Source organism: Haplochromis burtoni, unplaced genomic scaffold, assembly GCF_018398535.1.
Source record: "Haplochromis burtoni strain Fernald_Lab_line unplaced genomic scaffold, NCSU_Asbu1 Contig_63, whole genome shotgun sequence".
In the NCBI taxonomy this organism is placed as follows: Eukaryota; Metazoa; Chordata; class Actinopteri; order Cichliformes; family Cichlidae; genus Haplochromis; species Haplochromis burtoni.
In genome coordinates, this window is record NW_024582424.1 from 126341 (window position 1) to 150775 (window position 24435).

The window sequence follows — 24435 nt, forward strand, 5'->3', positions numbered from 1 at the left end:
GCGGTCAGCACTCTGTTACCTCACAGAGAGGAGGTTCTGGTTCAAGCACTTCTGTTTGTAGTTTGTAGTTCTCACCATGCTTCCACATGCATGCCAAGTTGATGCTGCCTATGTGGTCCCAGGACACACTTGCACAAGAGGTTGTTGCTGTCAAAGATTTTCACTTTCTGATTTCACAGAGCCTGCTTTGATTCTAAAAGGTTAGCAAACACAGGGACAAATCTTGTATCTGAGAAATGATAGTACAAAATAAAGTAGACTGGAAAGGCAGAAAGAACTGATTAAAAGTGAGAACAATGAAAAGCAAAAGCTGGGAAAACAATTGTGTGTCTTATACTAAGCATCTGAGATATCGTACACGGCGTGGCAGTGGTTGGTGTTGCTGCCTCACAGCAAGAAAGTGCTGGGTTTGAATCCAGTCTTTCTGTGTGGAGTTTGCGTGTTCTCCATGCGTCTGTGTGGGTTCTCTTCAGGGACTCTGATTTCCTCCCACAGTCTAGGAATGTACATGGGGTTAGGGTAATTGGTGATACTAAATTAACCATAGGTGTAAATGTGAGAGCGAATGGTTACTTGTCTCTCTGTGTTAGTCCTGTGGGCAGATTGGCGATCTATCCAGGGTGTACCTGCCTCTCACTCTATGACAGCTGTGATAGGTTCCAGCCCCTCCCATGATCCTCAACTGGAAAAGCGGAAGAAAATGAATGCATGGATCTTATCTTATCTGGAGCTTCTGCTGGGACAGAGATGAGCTGATTCCTGCAGTTGCATAGAGAGTCTACTTGTGGCTACTGCTTTAAGCTTGTTAAATTGATTATTGATCTGAACTCTAGAGAAAATGTCACAAGCTTGCTACGAGGCATAGCTTATAAAAATAATTGTCTCTTGTGAGCTTGTCTGACTATCTGTATGTTTTCCACTTCTCTTCCTGTCCATCTGTCTGCCTGCTAGTAGAAGCCACTGTGCCACTACTTGTGCAAAGACCTTCCTATTTTTTGCATTTAAGACACTACAGCAGACTCAAAGACTGTTTGAACAGCTTTTGTCATTTGTATATATTTGTCTTATCTTTTTAAATTCATGTTATGATACACGTGTGTGTGTGTGTGTGTGTGTGTGTGTGTGTGTGTGTGTGTGTGTGCGTGTGCGTGTGTGCGTGTGTGTGGACGCCTTCAGTGATTTGTGGTGAGTAATGAGCAGACAGATGGTTAACACTGCAGGGTTTGTTGATGCCAACATTGGAGATTAAAGCAAGGATAGATGGACAGCATGGGTGTGTTTGTTTATTCCATATACGTGCATGATTGTGTGGAGAAGACAAAAAGCCTCACATGTCGTATCAGGGCTCGTGTGTAAAATTGTTTATCAGCTAAAGAGCAGCAGGAAGAGCATAGCCTCAATTGTCACATACTCTCTAAATTGACATATATAAGCACAACTTTAAGTGCAGACTTACTCATATTATTCTGTATGTGCAGCTATTTTTGTAAGGTCTGGGTTATGTCACTTCTAAACTTGCCAGATTTCCTTTGGCTTCAAGAAAATGTGCCTCATTATGGTGTGCAGCGAGGCATCATAAACTACTTTGTTGTAGCTTTTTTCTTAAGCGACCTCCATGAATTTTTTATCTGTTTCTTCGTCATGCTAATGCCTATGAGGGCGAGGTGTGTGTCTGTTTGTGTGTGCGTGTGTGTGTGTGCTGTGTTAGAATGAAATCAGCAACTAAAGTCATAAGAGCTGCTGACTGACACACTGCTGAACAAGGCTAATACAACAGCACGCATGAAAGGGACAGCTGTCTCGTCCTGGGGTCTGACTCTGTTGTAACATAAGAACGTGCAGTCTCTCTCTCTCTCTCTCTTTCTCTCTGTCTCTCTCACACACACACAATGCACAAGCACGTATGCACACAAACATGCACAAACTGGCCCGCCTTGTCAGAGTTTTGTTGTGACTCTGCAGAGCTGTCTGTGGCAGGAAGCACAGCGGCACCTCCCTGCTGCTGTGCCCCCTGTCTGGCGTGGCATTCACCCTGTATGTCTACAGAGAGATCAAAAAATGTATGCACTCTCTATTTTGCATGTCTCACAGCATTTCCTTCCTTTCATGTGCTATTGGGTGCTACAGTTTTATATTGCCATCTCTCCTTTACGGGATCAATTTAGTCTCTTCTACAGTTAATGTCTGTCACAACTTTCCTCCTTTGTTGTGACCCTGAGTGCTGCTGGCAAATGGTTTCCGTGTAATATTTTCTATGTCTACAATCCAGCTCTTTCACTGGTTCTGGTTCACCTTTCATCTGAATTGACGCACTTTTCCCACCCTCTTACAATTACATATTTCTTTGTTGCTGTTGTTGTTGTTTGTTTTTTTTTTACTTTTTGACTGAAGTGAACCTTTCTGCAGTTTCTCCCATGAGCAGTCTCTATTTTTTGCTGTGGATTTATAGCTCACACTGAGAAGCATATGTGATATGAATAGCTAGCAGGCGGAAAATCATTGTGGATAGTACTGGAACAAAAAGACGGGGAAACTCGGCAAAGAGATTGGACTTCAGTATAGTATTTATAGCTTAAATATTGCAGCACATATATCCTGCATTCAACTGGATAGTGTTATCTGTAAGGCATTCTGGCGTGGTTGCATCATAAAATGTACTGTGCTCACAATAGAACTGAATTGTATAAATAAAGTTCCTTCATCTTGTGTGAATATCTGTGTGTTTTTAGTATTGCTGAACTAAGCACAAATAAATAGTTTAATTAATGCAACTTTTCTAAAGGCCATTTTAATTGTTTCTGTTAACCTTGATTGGCTATCTGAGTGAAAGAAAAAAAAAACTAAATTGTCCTAAGGATAAGTCCCCAATCAGCAGAAAAGTTGCAGTTTTACAGAATTGGTGGTAATTGGTTTTTAGTCCTTTTGTTGCTTTTCAGAAAATAAATGCTTATTCAAATTTGCCATGACTTTCTTTTGATAGTCATATGACACTTTTCACACTTTTAAGAGACAGTTATGTGTCGTTAGAGAAATTGTTTGCGTCAGTCTAGTAACTGTTTCTAAATTGAACAGATTATGGGAAAGTCTGACGACTATTATAATATTTAACATTACTAAAAATCAATAATTCATAACTGAAAATTTAAATTCCTAAATTAAAAAGACAAAATGCACTGGTCGGCCATTTTATTAGGTACACATTGCTAGTAGCAGGTTTAATCCTTTTTTGTGTTTTGCCTTCAGAGCTGCCTAAACTCTGCTTTTGGTCCATGTTGACATGTTGCCATCACACAGTTGCTGCAGATTTATTGGCTGCACATTCATTGGATTGAGATCTAGTGAGTGTGGGGAACTTGCAGTCAGGTTCATTAAACCAGTTTTATTTTTTTCTGCTTTGTGACATGGTGCGTTATCCTGCTGGAAGCGGCCATCAGAAGACAAGTACACCGTAGTCATACAGCGATGTACATGGTCAGCAGTAATACACAGATAGGCTGTGGCCAAGAGCATATCCCTCACATCATTACAGTCATCAGCAACCTGAACTGTTGATACAAGGATGTAGGATGGATCCATGCTTTCATGTTGTTTATGCCAAATTCTAACAGACCATCTGAATGTCAGCAGAAATCGAGACTCAGCAGATCAGGCAATGTTTTTTTCCCATCTTCTGTTGTCCAGTTTTGGTCAGCCTCTGTGAAGCCTCAGTTTCCTGTTCTTAGCTGAGAGGAGTGACACCCGGTGTGGTCTTCTGCCTCTTTAGCCCATTTGCTTCAAGAGTGGATGTGTTGTGTGTTCAGAGATGTTGTTCTGCATAGTACGAACCAGACTCCTCTGACCTCTGGCATCAAAAGAACATTTTTGCCCAGAGAACTGCCACTCATTGGATAATTTCTCTTTTTTGGACCATTCTCTGTAAAGCCCACAGATGGCTGTGTGGGAAAATCCCAGTAGATCAGCAGTTTATGAAACAGTCATACCAGCCCATCTGGCGCTAACAACCATCCCATGTTCAAAGTCATTTAAATCACCTTTCTTCCTCATTCCTGGTAACAGAAATGAGGAAGAAAGGTGAACTTCATCAAGTGATCTTGACCATGTCTACATGACCAAATGCTTTGACTTGGCGCAACCTCACAGTGACTGGGTCCTTTCTTAATGCTTCATTTGACATTTTTACAGTAATGGAATAACTGTATTTCCTACCACTGGTGTTAATTATTATGAACAAATAAGCTGGGATTTCTATTGTTCTCCCCATACTGGTGATATATGTGAATGCAGTATTCTAGTTGTGTTTCTAGTAAAGCCCTGTTAATGCTGGGCTACACACTGATGAGAAAGAGTATTATTTAATAAACGAATGTAGTGGGTATTTAAGTGCTTTAATATTATACTGTATTGATACTGCAACAATACCAATAATATGAATGGGAGGGAGAATAAAATGAAATTCTAGGAAGAAAATCTGAAAAGTGTGTACATGTGGGCAGCTGTCTGCGGCGGGGCTTCCGGTTTTACCTTGAGCAAAACCCAATGAACACCAATTAACCCAATTTGCCTTGGCTCACAGCTCCAAATTAGAGAGATCCTGTAAAGTAATTAATGTGAAATCCATAAATGCTGTCATCTCTACAGCTTAGATTCTCTGTCTGTCAGTGTCTCCATGTGGTAATTCAGAATAACACTACTGTGTAATCCTTACTAAAGTCCAGCTAAGGGGATTGGTGACTATAAAACGGGCTCTCTCACTGACTAAACATCTGTGGACACGGAGACAGCAGCTGGTACCGTCTTCCTGGATGTGCCCCACGTTAACTTCATTTAGTATCGTTCCATCTCAGCAGTTTAGGCACTCTGCAGTGAGTATCTCTGCACGGTCTTGTGTCTGAGTGACAGCAATAGAGAAAGGCAGACAGAGCAGTATGATAAATTGTCAAGCTGAGTGAGGTATGCGAGAGCCTCACAGCTGGTTGCCCTTTGCTATTCGTGTGTTCATGAGCACGATACGCAGGGAGCCAGTGTTTGTGTGCGCGCCTCTTTCACAGAGGAGCGTAAGCCAGCAGCAGCAGCAGCAGCAGCAGTAGTACAGCGGAGCGTGTTCAGTGTCTGGATGTTAGCGCTGCCTCTCTCAGCTGTGGGACGAAGCCTTACTGTAGGTATTCACACACACACACACACACAGATGCATAAATACATGTGTACATATTGCTGTTTTGATACTCTCCATGCTGATTTTCTTGTGGGATACTTTTCCATATACTGATGCCTCTTGCTTCCCATGCATGCTGTTGTATTATGCCAAGGTAAATAGTGGTTGTAAAGCACCATTCTTTAATTCCAGGAGTAATTCACATCCTGAGGATTTGACTGTGGTAATCATTGGATGTGGAAATGTGTTGTTCACCAACCAAATGTTTCTATCACTTCAGCACGTTTGTCCATTTGCATTCAGAACCCATTTTCATACAGAATTTCCATAAACCCGAGTAGCTGCTTTGTTTACGCGACAATGTGTGCTCAGCGTTACCAAAAGACAGCAGTGACCATCTTTGAACTATATGCTTTCGTGCATGTTTGTGCGCTTTATTTGTGGTAGGAAGTGGCACGGCGGAGGTGCAATGGGTGTGTCGTGTCCAGTTTCCAGTAGTGTGGAACCTGAGCTGGTGCTGCCGGTGTGACATGACACACGGTGTTGTTAGTCACTCACTGGAGAGAGAAGAGGAGATGACAGTTTTTTTTAAAAAGGGATATCCTCCTGCTGGAGCTCTCTTCTTAACGTCAAAACACAGAAAGGTTCAAATGTTTCGGTATTTCCTTCCACCCCCTGCAGCTTTGCAGCTTTAGACTTGTTTCCTTAATTCCAGTTTTATGGGCTTGGTAACGAACGTGCTCTGAATGAGAGAAAAACACAATTGATGGATGATGAGATGTGAGAGGGGGAAGTGAGGGGATCGAGGCAAGGCAACGGAGAATAAATGGGAAGAAAGGAGACTAGAGGAAAGCGAGAAATACAGAAGGTGAAAATAGTGGGGATAGCCTGAGGAGGGTGAAGAAAAATGCTCTAATGGGGAGTATCTTTGTGACTCTCTCTGCTGATGTCCCTCTTATCAGACCAATGCTGGATATGTTGCAGAGATTCTACAAGCAATCTTTGATTGTGAGCTTAGGTTTTTTATGAATTTACAAGACCAAGATCAGTTCATGACAAGGAAACATTTGATGTAAAAGAAAAAAGCCTCCAGGGGATTTTCACATTTCTGCATCACACCTCAAGCTGTCTGTTGTTCATATTCAGAAAAAAGAGAATAATTTCCGTATAAGAGATGACTGCAGGTTCTGTTGCTTCACACATCCAGTAGTGCAGCTCATGCATAATGCATACTATGGAGTTCCAGTGGAAGTTTTAGGTGATAAATGCAGAATTCATAAGACAGTTTTAGGTTTTGTTTTATAAACTTAATTTACTGCATTACTGCATGAACAATGCTGTCAATTTATATGAATCGAAGGGAGAATAAAATGGAAGCTGCAGGAAAAAAACAGAACCCCGGTTTGCCGTGGATCACAGCTGGATGGGCAGCATTAAATGGATGTAAAGCAAATAGTATAAAATCCAAAAATGCTATCATCTCCACATTTGCTTTCTACCTCGCTGTCTTAGTACTTTCCAGCACTGTTTCTATGTGGTAACTCTAAGTAACACTACCATGTAATCTTATCAAAAACCCAGCTGATGGTGCTGATCATGTTTTAGATGCTAAATTGAATTTTCACAATACAGTTTAATGTGGAATCCTGTTCATTTTTTAATATTATCATTTTATTTACTGCATTCATTGCATTTCTGTGTAATGATTACAGTACAATAGGCACATGTAATCCAGTTGAACATGCTCTTATCATTTTGTACATTTATTAATTCATGACACACTGATTAGATTCGATTTATAAGACATAGTTCTGGTTTCATTTTGATGGATTGCATGTTTTGTACCAGCGGCATCCTTAGAGTGTGAAGGATGCTCTGAAATCCATTAAAGGCAAAACTAGTACTGTGTCGACACCCTGTGTTTTTAACCAACCAGTTAAGCTGCTGCTGCAGGACCACATTCATCAGCAGCTTGTGCTATGTTCACTCCCACATCGAGTTTCATAATTTAAAAGAACTTCCAAACAATGACTGATTACCTGTCAATGCTCCCAGCAGAGTTCAGCAACCATGAACACTTGCAGCATATCCCTGGTGTAAACATCCCCCCCCGGGAGACTTTGAGAGGAGAAATCCTTCCTTTTCTTTAGCTACTACTGTTATTGTCGGGCAGTATATTTTTTGGGAATAAGTCAGTGCAAAAATAAATAGCCACACTGCTTCAGTGGTTAGCATACCTTTAAAGTCAAACACCCTGAACATAGCAAATTGCTAGTAAATTAAGCTTTGTAGCGAATTGTTTCTTTGTTGAAATAATTTGTGTGGAATGAAGTGAAGTGTGTTGAAGAATAGCTAAAATTATTTCTCCGTGTATGCAAATAATAGCTGTGGGTGTGCTGCTCAGTTGATATTGCCTTTTGGAGCTTTTTGACACCTAGGTATTTAAACAATTTTCACAGAAAGGAAAGGAAAAAAAACTCATTGCTTTTGTCATATGCTCACTCACTGCAGCAAAATTCATTGTCTAAACTGTTTCCCAGGCTTGTGTATCTCTATGAATCAGATAAATCCACCGCCTCCCCGTCTTCCCCTCTGCTGCTCTGCATCACAGTTTCTGTTGCTTTTCCGTCTCTTTTCATCACTTGGCATATTGCTTTATACACAGTCCATCACCTGCTCATTGCGGTGATGCCGTCTACACCTCGTCTCACATGTCAGTCTGAGGCTTTTGCAGCAAAGGTAATAAGGAGTATGTGACGTTTTTATTCTGCTTGCTGGTTTTCTTCCTAGTGTGGAGGTGGTACCACAGTCTTTAATCAGCGCTATCATCGTGGTGTGCAGGGATGACACTAGCTGGCAGAGAGACAAACTGATCTATTTTGGAAATTAAAGGTTCATTGGACTGGATGCGGTCTATAATTGTCACAAACATATTCCTCTAGTTCTGCTCTTCTGTGTATTTTAGGTTCATAACCCTATACAGACATTTTCTATGGAGACTCTGGTACATAAAAAGTGATGCCGATCCATCTGGTCAGTGTTCCTAAAATTTTACACAGCAGGTGGTGCTGGATGACATGCAGGAGGTGTAGCTTTAAACGCTAAATACTGTAGCTCTTATTGTTCAGATCATTTTTAAAAACAAACAGATGAGCTATATAAATGTTGCTCAGACCAGAACAATCTAGCATCACGATTCAGATGGAGAGATGGGAGTTTGTGCTGCCAGCAGTTCTGATGAGAGGCCATGCTTTATCAAACACTGTCACTTTATCATGTTGATGTCATTAAATGGATCCATGACAAATGGCTCATCCCGTCCCCTCCAAGGCCAATAGGGGTAATGGCAGATAGAAAGCTAAAGAGGAATAATCTAAATGAGTAGAGAAAAAGGTGGACAGAAGAAAGCGATTGGACCAGGACAAAAAAAAAAAAAAAAAAGCTAATCCCACAGCTGTCTCACTGGATAGATTTTACTTGTTCACTGAAGGAACTACAAAACACAGGAGTGCATTAAAGATTACAAGTGCATTTTTTCTGCACTCATTTGAATTCTTTTCTGAAAAATGTAACAATCCTTCCAAGATGATGATGTCAGAGAGGGTTGCTGATACTAGCAGGCTTTAGTAGTAGCAAGTTGCAAGTTAAAGAAAAAGACAGTGTAGGACCTGCATGTGCTGGTAATGTGCTTTTTAGGCTCATGAATACACAGTGAAGTCCAAAATAGCAGTGCCATTAAGGAGCATGAATACTTTTTTTTATTATTATTCATTAGTCGTTGTTACAAGATGTGCTGGTAATGATATACAACAAGCTGAATCTCAGGGTGTCCACAACAACAAGCACATCAGTGATTTAATGTAAAACAAAATTGAAGACCTGTTTGCATTTAATTAACAATACAAAAAGATTTTTGGATATTTTCCTCATTTATTCAAATACTCTATAAGCACTGAGTGATTTTCATAAAACCACAAAACCCTAGAATGCATTTCATTGGCGTCTCTTCAGTCAAATAAATGCCCATTAGTCTACACTTGAAACACTCGATCTGTGCTTTGTTTAGCTTGTTTAGTCGTTATGTCCCTTATAACGACGATACACAAGATAAGATTCGAGATATAACGGAATTAGAGTTCTCTGAACTTCACACAGAATGTATAATGTAAACAAGAGATAAATACTTTTTATGCTGACATGTATAAAAAGTATAAGAAGATCTAAGAAGTACATTTTTTTCTTTTTAGATTAGAGATGGCACGATACCACTTTTTAATGTCCGATACAGATTCCGATATCATAAATTTGGATATCTGCCGATACCGATATGAATCCGATATAGCATATTTTGTAATCAATAAAACTGTTTTTTTTATAAATATCTTGCTGTATTTTGTATAAGTTCATACTCAAGTTTTAAAAAACAAGAGACTGAAGCTATTCTGCTATACCTGTATGCAAAAAATACACTCCACCCAAAACATTTTATAGTTCAGCAACACTGATCAATTTAATAAATTTAAAGCAACACCATCCTCCCTATTCTGGTATTTTAAAGAGTACTTACCTACCTAACTACTAGGGTTGCCAACTCCCAGCAAAAATATTAGGGAACCACCCCCCTCCCTTAATCGATGTAATCAACTTTAATTTAATGCAAGTGTAAAACAAATGCACAATAATCAATTATTTTTCTACAATAGTTAAATAGATTCAACATCTTTCTTCAACAGAATTGCAGACTGCACAGATGGTACCTTCCCAAAGGAAAAAGTACTATAGCTTACTAGGGTGTATATTAGTGTATATTACTTTATACTATAATGGATAGTCAGGTGACCACTTTTGTTGTAAGATTCAGATAATTATTTATTTATAAGTTTTTAAATGACATAATAAAGAAAAATATTTCTTTGTGCCCCCCTTTTCCTGTTAATGCCCTACCCTGGCAAAATTTTGCTAGACCCGCCCCTGCACGGTTACCAGCCGTCAGCTACATAGAAAAGGATCCTGGTGTTATTTGTCTCATAACTTCCCTTCAACTCATTCATGTCACCTAAAGGGTAAACCTGTTTCTCCATCACCTGTTCAGCTCTGATAATTCAGTAAGGACATCTCCTGGTTTCATCTTCATGTTTCCTTCTCACATATCCAAACCGACATCGTAACCAGCAGCTTTTACAGCCTTGGCTCCAGCAAACATCAGCTGATACTAGAAAGTAATATTAAATAAATTTTAACAACAGCTTTTCACCCTTAAACGCGCTGCTGTTGTTTATCCGCTGGTCTCCTGTTTCTAGCGCAAAGTGGGCGATAAACAAACAAGAAAGACGAAACTTGCGGCAGAAAAGCCGATCAGCTGATCATTGATCAGTTTCATGTTTGAAGTAATAACAGGAGAGGGAGGGGGAGTGAATGAGAGAAGTAGATGCAACTCAGCAGCAAAGACAAAATAATTCCAGCTTTGTGTCTATTTTTTAATTCCAGCTGAAGTACGGGACACCTCGATATGGAACTCTGATGGTCAGTCCAGCTGTGGCTCAACATATCAGTTGTTAAGCTTAACGTGGTAATACTATGCAAACATTCAGGGATGAACTTACACACTTGCTTTACTTCTCTAGGATAGTTTTCGCCGAGATGAAATGCTGCGGTTAGGAAGCATGTAGCGAGGCTCCAACAGACTGCTGACAGGTCTGGGAGACAACAGCTGCTCTATCACGTGACAGATACTGCTCCGATGCGCCGAGCTGGGTTAAGCCAAGTTTTGTGAGTTTTGTGAGGTGATTTTGTGATACTTCGGATCGGACTACATTTTTTATTTCTCTCTGATATCTGATCCAGTAATTTAGGTCAGTATCGGACCGATACGTAATATCGGATCGGTCCAGCTCTATTTTAGTATGAAAAAAGCGTGTCTAGTCATATTAAGGTTGGAAAATGTTGGTTTATGAGGAGACAACAATACAAAAAAAATCTATAAGGCAGAAATTTAACTGGTTTACTGTGAACATTTTAATCAGAGTATCGATTTTAGGATTCTGCTGCTAAATTAAATGTTAAATATTGCTAATACATGCTGGGATGCTTATCGAATGATGAAGAAAAGCAATTGTCGGATATTTGGTACAGGGACCAATAGTGTATAGTATGATGTACAGTGTGTAGTTTGTGTGGTTTGTCAAAAAAGCACATCAGCGCTGTTTTTGGCTTGTTTATTTTTGCTGTAAAGTCGCTGAGCCAGCAAACGTAGCTCTGGATCAACGTGTTCTTGACGGTTGTGCTCCGCTCTGCTCTGTTCAGAGCTTTGCTTTGCCTTGTTTTGGAAGTCGTGTCAGCACAATCTCAGACTGGCACTGACTCGTCTCTGGTGGGTTGACAGGTTGGGTTGGCAGCAGGGCGACCAGCTTGTCTGTCTGCAATGTCAGCAGCACTTGACACTCGTGGCTCAGTTTGTCAATGCACCAAATTTACTGGTGATAAACACATGGGGGAAACCTGCTAATGTTCCGCATGCCGCCAATATTTGTGTGTTTTGGTTCCGTAACATGATATTTTGTGTAGCCCTATTTTGAAGCTTCAACATTATTCTGGAGGGAAAAGTGACCAGCTTGGTGTATCTGGTTGTCTCTATCTTCCTGTGTTTAACTTTTATGTAGTCTTTAGAGCTTTTCAGGTGTCTTCTATTTATCTTTAAATTTAAATTAAATCTTTGTTTTTGCATTTCAGGATACCATTATCCTTCACGCTCTTGAAGTCGCTCTACCTTTACTCAATCTGTGACTCCCTTTTACTCGATTCACGTCCTCAGCCCTCGTCTCCCTGTCAGACCTTTGTTCTTCATTATTTATGGAGAGTGGCTGTGTTGTGGAACTGTCAGTTGCAGCTGATAAGAAAGCTGCTCCGCTTGCATTAATTTCAACTGAACAGTCACCAAATTTGTGTCTGTCTCCGTCAGTCTTCCGGTGAATGTAATTTGTCACACCATTTGCCTTGTGTTAGAAGTCATAGCAATGATAGGTTAATACAGTTGCATCAGAATGTGGTGTTAACACATTTAACACTTTTTATCCACACCAATGAGAGTTTCCCTTGAGGTACAAGAAGATGTCTCCACAGTAACACTCTGGGATGTGTTAGCTACTGCTGCTGGTGATCTGGGGGTGATTGACTTTGTTTAGATCCTGTTGCCTGTGATGCCATAACTATGATCAGCAAACAGATCAACATTTAATAAACGTCAAGGCAGGGAGCATTGAAAATATCCATGATACGCAGCGGACTCTTATTTTTTAAGTTTCTCTTTAACCCTATGATCAAATAATACTGTAATATTCTCAGCTAGGCTTTCAAATGTTTGAAATGATAGGAATAGATTTTGGACCACATTTGTTAAACACAGACCTGTGCAGTATAAATGCACATCAATGCACACTCACGATCTGCAGTTTAATCTTGCTCGGCAAAGGATTGGAAAGAGACTGATTCCTTTATACTTCCTGATTCAATGTTGACCACCTATTCTACCATTACCCAAAGTAGGCCAAGCCATGCAGCTCAGCCCTGACATCTGGTACAACTGGGAGGGAGGATCATGACACAGCTGGCAGGAATAATGGAAACTGGGTTATTGTTCTGAGTATGGAAATGAGAGCTGTAGAGTTGCATACAGAGGACACTGAGGATGACATTAAGAGTGATTATGGCAAGAAGCATATGATGACTCATAAGGGTACTTCTCCTTGATGGTGATTTAATGGGAAAGAAGAGATGTTATCACTTTTTGATGTAAGATATTTATTGATAATTAACAAGACACTTTTTAATAAGACCCATATGCAGGCATATTGTTCTTCATGATCACTGAAGACATTGTATTTCTCTTTAGTTTTGTGTTGTTTACTTAAAAAATATATTTTCATTAGAACGTGCCAAGTCCTCCAAGGCAACTGCTTTCTTTTTCTCATCATCCATTATACTCTGAACAATAGCTTGGAGCTTACTTTTGCTAATATGTGTTTCTTGTAATGGCATCCATTGAATTTTAGAAGATTAATGCTGGGTTGCTGACAATTCCAGAAGGGCCATTACTTAATGAACACCTCTTGGGTGTTCATTCATCTAATTCCTTCATATCATAGCGTATAAAGAGTTATTGATTTCAGTCGTGGATCGAAGCATATCGATGACCGTAAGAGAATAATTCTCTGAAGTCAATCATCTGAACAACTGCTGAATTTAACAAGTGAAGAGATTACTGCCTAGAGAATTTAACAATGGCTGTTTTGATTAAACTGAGCCAATCATTAATTACCAAAGCCTATCAGAGTGAATCTATTTCAAACAAGTGAGGTTAAGGTGTCACTGCTTGCAATGTAACATTTATGTCATGAGGAGTAGGTGTTTAAACAAGCTTTACTTCAAAAACAGCTGCTGGCTTGTAGCTAACTGTAAGATCTGTATAGCGTTAGCTTTAGCCACTTTGCCTTTGTTAGCTTCCACGTTCAGCTGGGTGAGGCTGATTTAGGAATCTGATTAGGTTTGTTGTTACAAATACTCCTCCATGGTTTGCTTTGTGTCTTCACTCATAGTGAGGAGCAACCATGCTAGCAGGATGTTAGTATGTGGCTGTAATTGTCCCTGTGACTATTTGCCTGCTATGCACATGCTATGTGCATGCATGAAATGGACCAGCTCTAACTGTACAAATGGGGGGCCGACTGGTTGGTCACTATTCTGGTCCCCTGCCAGTCAGTCAGTGGATTTCTAGTGTTCATCTATTAATTTGACTGATGCATTTAACTAATACTGACACAGATCAAGCAAACCCATTCTCATTCACCTTTTTATTATGCTCTTAATCATTTGATTGCCTATTTATGTGACTATGGCTCTTCTGCACTGGGTTTTACATGCATAGCTGATAGACAGAATTATCTTTATCCCGGCTATTAAACCATTTTTGAGCCGCATGATAATACAATGGGAGGGACAGGGGTTCATTTGGGCATATTAAAATCAAGTTCAATTGTAAACAAGTTTGGCATTGCTTCCATATGATATAATGAAGTTTTTTATTAATGCAAAGCGAATATTTTACACACCTGTAAATGTTTAAGCTATCATCAGGATCATCTGCATTATCTCTGTTCAATTAAGAGATTCATTATCCTAGTCAGAGGATAGAGAGTGAAGAAGCTTGCTCTTTGTGCAGTGGAGTTTTGGGCTCTTATTAAGAAAAGAAGCAGCAGAGACCTCATTATCTAGTTGAGTGGCTACTGGGTGTCTACCCACTTCACTGCACTGGCCCTGTGTTCTGTCACATTACATATTACCTGGCTGCACATACTCAGGAGAAGAGCGCCTCGGTAATGCCCCCGAGATAGTGGCATTTAATGGAATATCTTACTGGGCTGAGATAGTTTAATGAAGTACATTTTTCAAGGTTTTGTGACTACCATGGTGTGATGAGCAAGAGAAATATGTGTATATGTAATTTATCTACAATATTTTAATTAAAGTAATAATTAGTTTATTATATTTGAGGTGAAATGTGTTCTCGTGTAACTGATACTGAAATGCAATGTTAGACAGAAAGAATGCAGGATGAAAGAGAGCAGTGGAGAAAATTGTTTATTTTTATTTATTCAGTCACGAATTCTGTGAGCTGCTGACATTTGCAATCTTGACTAAAGCTGACTGAATGGAAATATGCCATATTTTTGCATACCTCCTGTGTACATTCAATAAGTAATGTAAAGCCTTTTATGATGCACAAATTTGTAATCACATTTTAAGGTGTCACAAGGATTGTTTCAACATCCCCTGAGTTTCTTTAACATGTTTCTGGCTGTGAATTATTTTTTTTCATTAATGTTTCTTTATGCAAATTGTACCTTTTGCTGTGGGTCAAAATACACAAGACAAGGGCTGAAATAGTTGAAAGTGATTGTGATTCTTTCACGGTGTATATTGCAAATCATTTCAAATCACATTTGTGTCAGATCTTTCTTGCAGAAAAACAACTTGGCTTTGAAGATATGTACATACAGCTGGAAGCAACCTGTCTTCTTCTACACAATTTCCCTCCCCCGTATCGACTATAATTAGATCAAGTACATAAAAGACAGATTTCTAGCAATTCATCAGCCTGCACTGGCAAACCAAGAGCCTTCCTGTCCTTATGTGTACATATTTACAAGTGTACACGTGTGTGTTCACAGATTTATGGGGTAGAAAGTGCAAACCACTGTATTCAGTGTGTACAAATTATATATGTGATGGCATCAAAGCTAATTGTCCCTGGGGGAGTTGCTATATTATGTGTTTTGGTGCTGTAATACTTTTTGGGGAAAAGGCATGGCAGATGCAGAGCACAGACCTGAGAAGCAGTTTAAGAGTTTTATTATTGTCTCTGAGATGAATGTGATGTAAAAGAATGGATGTGTCACATCAAGGATGGATGAAAGCAGGTTGTTACTGAGGCAGACTGGTGGCCGTGCAGGTGGGAAGATTCGCAGGTAATGGCAGAGAATGAAGGTGATGGAGAATGAGCTGGCAGGAGAGTGAAGTAGGTGAATGAGATGGGATGGAAGACAGGTTGATATTAAAAGGGGGATGCTGGCTGGTACAAGGGGGATCTGGGCATAGTGAATGCACTGGCTAAAAGGTAGGGTGCAAACAGGGAAGGAAACAAGGAAACTAAAGTGGTCTGAGAGTGTCTGGTTGAGAGTGGATTGTTCGCTTTGGAAAACAAATTGCAAATTGTTCTCAAACATTAAACTAAGGTAGCTTTTTTTCACATGCCTGCATAAGGCTCAGATTCAAGCTCTTAGGTAAACAAATAGTAGACAAGAGTTACAGGCTTCAGTAATATTAGGCATGTTTTTAGAACAATATTTCCAAGTTAGTTACAAGTGTGTGCACAGAAATGTACATATTTCCAATCAAAGAACATGTTACCTTAACTGTATCAGTCTTTCCATGTGGCTTAGCACCATCATTTTGTGGTTATCAAGAGTTTTTATTCACTCTGGCAACAAATACAGTTAAATCCCACTTATAAAACACTGGACGTCTAGGTGTCATATTGTATCGTTGAGTATGACAGCGGTCTACTCACCACCACCACTGAGATTCTGTGGCTGGAATTCTTCTGTGGTCTTGTCCAGTTAATTGTGTGTATAATTAAGTAATTCTTATTCTTGTTAACTCCTATGGCTCCTGAAACCTGACATTTGGGAATCTTTACTTCGTTTTTGTACGTCACATAAATGCAGGAAACAGGAAAAAGAGTGAATGTTAGAGTGATTATTGTCTGTGCTTTGCTTTGCCTGCCCCAAGAGACCCAGAACACAACCTGCTTCACCAAAATACATGTTTGAGTCTATTTGCATATTTGCTCAATAAATAGGTGACGAGGTTAACAGATGAGGTCCGGCAGGAGTTTCTGTAGGCTGTGATGTCCACAGACAACAATCTGTGGTGAGAGTAGGGAGCAGGTGGAAAAGAGTCTGCAGAGGTGGAGGTATGCTGTCAAGGAAAAAACAGAATAAAACTCAGTAGAAGCAAAACACCATACATGCTTGTGAATGAGTGAGATAGGTGGAAAGGTGAAGATGCAAAAAAGTAGAGGTAGTGAAGGTGGATAATTTAAAAAACCTGGGGTCAACCTAACAACAGACAGAGCACTATAAAAGTAAAGAAGAGACTGCAGGCAGGGAGGAGAGGATGGAGGCGAGTGTCAGAGGTGATTTGTGACAGAAGGATAGCAGGAGGAATGAAAGGGAAGCTTTACAAGCCTTTAGCGAGACGGTGGCTTTGACAGAAAGAAAGAAAGACAGAAAGATGGGAGGCAGAGCTGGAGGTGGTAGAGTTGAAGATGTTAAGAGTTTTGTTGGGAGTGACCAGGAGGGACAAGATTAGAAATGAATACATCAAAGGGACAGCTCAGGTTGAACAGTTTGGGGACTTAGTTAGAGAAGCAAGGCTGAAATGATTTGGACATGTGCATGGACAAATGGAGTGAGATGATCCGGTGTTGTGACTCCTAAAGGAAAAATCAGAAAAAGAAGTACTTCTGTAGCACAGTAACCATTCTGACTTCTCCTTGCTTACATTTTAAATAAGCCTCTATACTTAAGGACACAAATAAAATTAACTTTTTGCTCTTTTTACTATCTTTTGTGAGGTGCATAATGAGAAAAACATAAAAATTAATAAATGCCCCGCAACAGCTTAAGTTAAGTTTAAAGATGGATGGTTGGATGATCATTTCTCTGTTGTCAAAAAGAAGTGAGTGTGCAGACAGGACTTGGTGAAATAAAAATGGAAATATTTCAATGGACAGAAAGAAGTGGCATCTCTGCTAAGAGAAGAAGAACTGCCATAAACTTTCTTGTTAATGGCCAAAGCAAGATTAGGTTATTCTTATGCAGGAGTGGCTGCAGAGCCTGGAAATTACCTGTCATCACAGTGAGAAATGAGACATGGCTCCACACACTGCCCACGGCTAAACACAGGCTTCCTCCTCCATAAAGACACCACTGTCATGACATACAACCCAGGATGAAAAAAAAAATATGACTCTGGTTGATATCCCACATGGGGAGTTTTCTAAGCAGCTGTGTTGCTTTACCAGTCTGCCCTTTAAATGCGAAGCGAGAACTCTTATAAATCTTTCCCGATGGGACATGTTTCTCTTATTTCACACGGCAGTCGAGATTAAATTGCAGGGCACCGCTTCAAGATTCAAACAACAGCACAGCGACGTCATATATAGAACAGTGTTCGGTGAAATGTCACTCTCTACCATCAGTGTCAGTAAACAGCAACTATTTTAAGTCACGGCTGGGGTGCTAATGAAAGGGAACAAGAGGAGCAAAGTTCACTTGATACTTTCTGATTACTGGCATACATAGCAGGTGCGTAGTACTTAATGTGTCAGGTATTATTAAAATTTGGTGGGAAGGAGTTATTATAGCAACAACTCCTAAACGTCCCACCTGTTGGGCTAGCCTTTCCCATGGGAAATTACCGTGACTTTCCTACCGTGTCACTCGTGATACATGAGCTTCTAGCAGTAGAGGGACTGATAATAATGACACATAATTATCATAGTTTTGTCATACATGTTTAAACCTATGGCATGCGAGTTTGCTTATTGAAGCTGGCAGTTTCATTCAGAGCCTGGGAAGTATCTGGAGGGATTTTATGAGACCAGGTTTTCCTTATGCAGAAATATAACATAATATAAATATATGCACATTTACTAGAAGAATGCTTGACACCGAGGAGGACGTGGATGAGCACTTTCTTTGTAAAAAAGAAGATTCCAGACAGGAGATGGTCATATGACCCTTTCAGGCCTGCGCTAAATAGTTTGAGCTCACCAGATAGAAGGATACGCTCCAAAATATCGGAGTGCATGTGTCAGGGAAGGTTATGAGTCACTGTAAACAACCAGTTGACTTTTTCTATTAATGGTTGCCACGTTGCCATCTGAGCTTTTAGCTTATTTTCTTTTTATAAGTCTGAGACTGAAAACAGAGATTCTGGAGCAGCATGTTGACCTAAAAAAAAAAAAGAGTTTCCGCTTTAGAACAAATTCTAAAGATAAAAATTTGTGTTCATTTCCAATTATCTGTTCAAAAGTGTCATTGGTTTTAAGCTGCTTACTTTAAGTTCTGTTATATAGACTTTGCACTCCTGAGCCTTTTACTCTGATCATGCTGCTGCCTTATATATGTGGACCAGTGGGAGTTTTGATGCACTGTAACTTAAAGTGGGGAAGAGTCAATAGAAAGTGAGGGCGTTTGACTAAGTGGTTTGTGTGGCATTATAGCATGTCTCAGAGCTCAGCTGAAGCTCTGTGCTATCCTCTAGGACTGTAAACAACACATACACACTATTTGCACTGTGTGTATCTGGTGGTTGCTGGTGTACAGTAAACTCCAGCTGTCTAAATCTAGGTGTCTCTGGTGCATTCTGTATCATCAGCTCTCCTCTATTTTGTAGCTGTGAAGAAACTGGGAACAGAAATACATGTACAGTACATGGCATCAATATTTGTAAAACTTTAGTTGTGTTACCTACATTGTTTTTGATTCTGGAACGCACTTATCCATGCCATCCATGCACACACACAAACAAAGACACACACAAGATTAATTCATGTACAGTATAGAAGCTACTTTCGGCTGCTCCCTGTTCACAGCATGTAACTGGCAGTTTTACGTCTGATGCCCTTCATGATGAAACCGTTCCTAAACCTACTGTCTTTTGTCTTTTGCTCTGAAATAAAAGGGCTGGTCCTCTGCGGCTAGAGTGAGACAGGAAAATAGGCCATCGTAGGTATTCTTTGGTTCTCTCTCAGCTTCAAGGAATCATTAAACATGGAGAAGCTGGAGTGTGATGGATCTTGGTGGTCTTTCCTTTTTCTTCTCTCCGCTCCTCATGGCTGTTTCAGTCTTTGTGAATATACATTGTTTCTCACCCGAAATGCTTGTTTAGAGGGAAGGGCCCGAGTTCTGCTGGATTCAGGGGACAGAACAGAAAATAGATTCTCTCTGCTGAGTCTGTCCCAGTTGATGGAGTGTGATCACTAAACAAAACAGTTGCTTCCAAACTCAAAATCTGGCTTTGTGAGCCATACCTCCTCTTAATGTTTTCATTTAAAACCACAGAGTGTCACGTTTAGTGGAAAATCCAGTCCTCAAACACAGACTTCTGAACAACCTTAATTAGAGCATAAACTGAAAAGCTAGTGCGCCACGTGGGGGAAATATTTAGGAGGGAAATAGTAAAACGCAAGAGGCGCTGAGAAAAACTGAAAGCTTAAATACACACATGAGGTAATTAGGGAGAGAGGACAAAGCTGGAGGTCAAAGCTCCAGGATTATGACACAGAGTCAAAAGAATAAAGTCCTCTCACAATTATTAGCTCATCATTACTTGTAATATTCTACAATATGCTGCAGTGATGTGCTTTTCCCTGTCAGAATTACTTTTCTACATCATTAGATTTTTGTTAGATCCCTAACATCATTGTTATAGCTGCAAAGTTAAAAGAAGCTGCACAGGATAAGTGGTGTAACTAGCATGCTAGCAGCATATCAGTAGCAGCAGTGACTGAACTGCTCACTGTGTATACTCTAGTGATTACGGGAAAACCCATTCAAAAGGTTGAAAATCGAGCACAGTTTGATGTGCAAGTCAAACCAAGGTAAAACCAATGTGGCGTGTTCATTTAAAATCCATTGAAAACTGCTACCTGTGTTTTTCAATAACCGAATCGTATTTTAAATGTTGCCAAAAATGTGCTGCACACACCAGGCAGAGAGAGATGGTCTGTGGGGGCAGCATCCCTGATTTCACAAATCCTGTTTTTTGCACAAGATTGTAATTGTGCATAAACCAGAAGTGTAAAAATGTTTTTTTTGGTTAGATTTAAGTTTTAATCTGAATCCCAAGTTGGTATGCATCCAATGCAGAAACAAAATTGTTTGCAGCAGTAGTATTAATGTTCTGTCAGATAGAAAAGTCACTACATAATATCTTAGCAGTACTTCAAAGCATGGCTTAGCTCTGGTCGACACTGTGTTAAGATTTTGTTCAAACATCATTAATGTCTACTACTATTTTACAAAAGACAGCAAATCTTGTAATCCTAGTTTACTTTCTTCATTTATTACTTAAGAGGTATTTTTAGGTTTAAACTATTTTCGAAACAGCTAATGGTGAGCTTGTACATGCAACAAAAAGTGATCGTCATTATGTATCTGTTTGTTTTCGTCTTTTTTAATGAGCATTGTAACTTGGCAGCACCTTTGTGTGTTGGTTTGGTCTGGTTGTTTTGTTCTAACAGAGACTTGACTGTTACTCCATGTACTGTACTGTTGCTCACTCAAGCAGGCAGTGCTATCAGCAAATCATTTAAACCCTGCGTTCTGCAGTTGTGTGTACAAGTGTGTGTGTTTGTATGATTTCATATACAAAGAAGAAAACAACATGTGAAGTGGCATTTTCCTTGGGCACAGCATGACCGAGGATTTCCACTGTTTTCTTAATCGTTGTGTGTTGACTCTGTGTGCCTCTGTGTGTCTCTTTGTCACTGTTTGTTAGTCACGTTTAAAGATAAAGGGCTTAATTTTACGTTGTTCGACCCCCACATCTTTTGTGCAACCCTGTTGGCTATATCCATGCACACATGCGGTTCAATTTCAGTGACTTACATGAACCGTTGACCCCAGTGCAGCTTAAACTCCTGTCAGTCTGTATTCACTGAGCTGGTACAACTGTTACAAAACAAACTATTTATTTTGTTCGACTTATTTAAGGTTCCTGTTTTCTCCAAAGCACTGTCTGTATTTCTCTTTTCCTCAGTTTTTTATTTTATTATATTTCATTTTTTGCTTTTTTGACAGAAGATTTTATCTCAAAGTGTTACACAGGACCCAGTGTCTCTGTCAGTTACTGTGGCTTTGACTTCTTTATGAAGACTGTGCCATATTTGAGTAATTATTGGTGAATTATTGCTGTAAATGTTAAACTGGTAATAATATTTGCCATTGATGCATGTGTTCAGTTATTGTTTGGAACACAAAGATTTATTTGTATTTTTGGAATATGTTGATACTTCTTAAAGTGGAAAGCAAATACTAGAAAATATAAGTAACTATGACAGAAGCTGCCAGAGAGAGGATAGAAATTCAGGAAACAAAGTTTCAGGATGCAAAAAAAAAAAAAGAACTTCTAAAAATAAAACACCCTGCACAAAGCTGGCAGGAGAATACAGAAAGTCATGGTGGGAAAAATGGAGCTAACTCAACTGAAACAAACAAGAGAAAGCAGGACAAACAAAAGGAGGTCGACCCCACAAAGATGGGAAAGACCTGACTATATTGTGTGTGTGTGTGTGTGTATATATGTGTATATTCTGTGTCCCACTCATTTATTGACACATGTGTATATATGTTATATGTATTATATATATATATGTATGCATAATATATATATATCATATATATATATATATATATATATATATATATACATATACATACATACATACATACATACATACATACATACATACATGTATATATATGGGGGGTCCAGGGAGAGAGGGGGGGGGAATCCACACACACGCTTCCTCTTCCTCTCCGCTTCCTCTTCCACTCAGTCACCGCCACCGCTCCTCCACACACACACACACACACACACACACACACACACACACACACACACACACACACACACACACACACTCCTCTTCAGCCGCACTCGCTCCAACACTCCACACACTGCCCCACTTGGACAGGTCCAGTGATTCGGTCCAGAAAGGTCTACAGACAGAAGTTCAAGGTTAGTTCCACAACAAAATACATGTAAGAGATTCTTCTTTGAATATGCCGCGAGCACGAACTCAGGTGGTTCAACGTTCCAGCGGTGAGCTGCTCTGTGCCACTGCCTTAAATAGCAGCTGGGGAAATCAGCCAGATCAGCCGCAGGTGGACACCATCACACGGGTGCGTGGGCCAAGAGCGAGAGCCCGTAATGAGCTCCACCCAGGCAGAGAGGAGGAGGAGAGACAAAGAAAACCAAAACGAACAACAACAAAACCTGTAGCCAGCGTGGGCCAACCAGAGAGACACGGGGACCATCACAACCTGTCTGTCATCAACAACCATGTCATGTTCAAAATCACTTAAAATGACCTTTACAGTATTCCACCTTCTGATGCTCAGTTTGAACCTCAGTATGTGATCTTTACCATGTCTACATTTGATTGCTTAATTGGATTAGTTCACAAGCAGCTAAAGAGGTGCACTGGTAATGAAGTTACCAGTGAGTGTATAGTGCTGTAATATAGTCAGATTACTGTGTAAATATAAGTGAGGAAAATTGGTGTTGTTGAAATAAAAGTTGATAAGAATATAATTGGTTAGGGAAGGAGAGCTTGTATGTGACATTGTTGATACAGAACAAGCTCAAGAGTGTATTTTCTCCTTTTTTTCCCATTTGCATGTCTCATTCTCTCATTCTCCCAGTGGCCCACTAGCATTTTTCTGTCTTTATTTTTAGCTTCATCTCAGAGTATGATAGCTGGTGCGATGTGACAGAAGTCCTCCCCACACACACACAAGATACATCAGGGTAGTAGAATAATATGTACCAAATACTGATAAACAAAGGCAAGTGTCATGGATTTCAGCGTAGCCTGGTGCAACATGTGGCCTGCAAATGGGCTTTATGGCCAATCACGTTTACAGCCAGTGGGGATTTCCTGTCACAGTGGAGAGCTGCACTGACGTGTAAAGCCACAGAGATTACCCTTTCCAGCAGCAGGATTTTTGGAGGCTGCAGACGGGGGTACATGCTTTCTATGCTCACACTACACGTGACGTACTGTATATTATGTAATTATTTTCTAAAGCATGAGCATTTCTTATTTTTATCTTTTCAGTGTATATTGATGTTGTAGAAAACAAATGTCATTTCTAAAAGACCCCAAAAAGCCCAAACCTTTGTTTTTGTAACATAGTGTTATTCTTCAGAGATCTATTCAGAAATCTCTTTATTTGTTATTTATTGAGAAACATTTTTGCAGCTATTTCTTGGGTCCAATCTTATATGTGCAAGCAGATTGTGATGTTGACTAGAATTAAGTTGGACTAAAAATACCTTGCGATTATTTCTGTTTTTGTTTCTTCTGGCTTTTTTTTTTTTTATCCCTAATTGCAATGGGTGTCTTATTTATTTTGTCACTTCTTATTTTCTCTGTGTCTTGTGTGTGTGTGTGTCTGAAGCATATTACTGAAGCAAACTAACCTGGGCACTGTCTTATCTTCACAGGGCATCAATATTGTGGGGCCCAGTAATGTAGAGCCCCCGCCTCAGCCTCCTCCTCCAGCCATGTACCAGCTGGATATTGTCCTAAAGAAAGGGAAAAACCTGGCCATCCGAGATCGAACAGGTAGGAGAAATTCCTCAAGAATATTCAGGTTTATGTAGAGCTACAGTGGGAAATGCTTTATCTGGTTTCTGTTTGCCCCATCAATTAAAAGTTACCCTGTGCAGCAATTAGCACAGGCAGCATCTAGAATGCCTGGTTTGAAATCCTACTGTTTCAGGCTAAAAGAAAATCTGTGACTTTCTGGATTCTTTTATTCAAAACCAAAAATGAATGGTGTTACAATTATTGCCGGTGTGTCTAAAAGTATTTAGACTCACATTAGAGTGAACTTAGATACTCCCAGTAGCAGATAAAATGTTAGACAGCT

At 39.8% G+C, this 24435-nt stretch overlaps 1 protein-coding gene across 7 annotated transcripts in view; it reads left to right on the forward strand.

Moving 5' to 3' along the window:
* Positions 1–24435, forward strand: part of mctp1a (multiple C2 domains, transmembrane 1a) — a 128467-nt gene that overhangs the window by 20247 nt on the left and 83785 nt on the right. For 5 of the 7 annotated variants that reach the window (XM_005922809.3, XM_005922810.3, XM_005922811.3 and 2 more), the window contains exon 2: positions 24008–24128. In XM_005922809.3, the coding sequence (XP_005922871.1) occupies positions 24008–24128 (121 nt within the window). The other 2 variants (XM_005922812.3, XM_042221264.1) reach the window with 2 other exon arrangements.